General features: G+C 40.5%; 1 protein-coding gene across 1 annotated transcript in view; it reads right to left on the reverse strand.

The window, feature by feature from the left end:
- RAB14 (RAB14, member RAS oncogene family) overlaps positions 1-1519 on the reverse strand; it is a 30055-nt gene that overhangs the window by 3861 nt on the left and 24675 nt on the right. Inside the window, exon 6 of the mRNA XM_023510569.1 lies at positions 374-469. Within this exon, the coding sequence (XP_023366337.1) occupies positions 374-469 (96 nt within the window). The remainder of the gene's footprint in view (positions 1-373; positions 470-1519) is intronic.

Genomic DNA, 1519 nt, shown 5'->3' on the forward strand with positions numbered 1-1519 from the left:
CTGCCTCAGCCTTCCAAGTAGCTGGGACCACAGGCGCCCACCACAACACCTGGCTATTTTTTGGTTGCAGCCGTCATTGTTGTTTGGCGGGCCCAGGCTGGATTCGAACCCGCCACCTCAGGTGTATGTGGCTGGCGCCTTAGCCACTTGAGCCACAGGTGCCGAGCCAAGAAAGAACATCTTTATATTCTTCATTAAATAACCACCACTTTCAACATAAATCTCATACAAACAGAAACCTATTTTGTTATTTTCTCGTTAAAGATTTTGGAGCAATTTGCAATTTTTTTAAATTGTCAAATATCTTACTATAGTATCAAAACTCCATCTTTCCTTAGAAATTTTCCCAAATATGACCAGTAAGTCTTCAAAGCAACCCACCATTTTCTTCAGCAAACTGTTTGGCTTCTTCATAGGTAACATCTCTCTGTGCCTCCAAATCTGCTTTATTTCCTATGAGAATGATTACCTAATTTTTGATCAAAAGAAAGACATTTTAAAACAGAAGCAATCATTTAAACCAACCGTTTTATTTACTATGAGAATTATATCTAATTTGTGATCAAAAGAAAGACATCTTGAAACAAAGCAATCATTTAACCAACTGTGCAAATTCTGAAACCCAAAATTCTTAAAAAGTAACATCTGGGCCTTAAAATGAAACCAAATAGTAGCAGTTATTCACAGTGCAGAACTGTAGAATCATAAAGTCATTAGTACTAAGGAGGATCTGGGAATCATTTCTGCAAAAAGCAGATAGTACATTTTTCAGGTTTGAGGGCCCAATAATGGTCTCTGCTCCATTATTCTTCGCTTCCCTCCCCCACCTCCAAACCCTATTCTTCTGCTTTTTTTTTTTAATCACTTCACAACCCTTTAAAATTGTAAAAATCATTCTTAGTTTGCAAGCATTTAAAAACAGGCCCTGGGCCAGATATGGCCCACAGGCCATACTTTGGTTACACCTAATCTAACCCAAAGATAAAGATTTACCTAAATAGGATTTCTAAGAATCTATGGAAAAGTTCCAGGGGATCTGCGAATGCCCTGAATTTAAGCATTAATGTATTGTAAACATGGACATTCCCTGGCTTTCTTTAGATTAACAAAAGGTTCTGGAAAGCTCAAAAAGCTTAAAAACCCCTAGTTCAAACCTTCAGGCTATAGGCAAAGAAATTAAAGCTAAACTAAAGCAAAGGGATTTGCCAAAGGTCACTTAGTGAGTCACTGATAGGAGGACATTAGAACACAGGTAGAAAGCCCAGGCTGTGACCTTCAGATAAATACTGTCCTACCCCAGGTAACTATCTCCAGGAAAGACTAAGTCTATAGTAACTGGTAACAAATCTGTATATGGGCTCGGTGCCTGTGGCTCAAGTGGCTAAGGCACCAGCCACATACACCTAAGGTGGCGGGTTCGAATCCCCAGCCTGGGCCAGCCAAACAACAAGGATGGCTACAACCAAAAAAATGGCCGGGCGTTGTGGCGGGCGCCTGTAGTCCCAGCTACTTGGGAGGC

Source organism: Otolemur garnettii, unplaced genomic scaffold (assembly GCF_000181295.1).
Source record: "Otolemur garnettii isolate 467f Iridium unplaced genomic scaffold, OtoGar3 scaffold00014, whole genome shotgun sequence".
Classification (NCBI taxonomy): domain Eukaryota; kingdom Metazoa; phylum Chordata; class Mammalia; order Primates; family Galagidae; genus Otolemur; species Otolemur garnettii.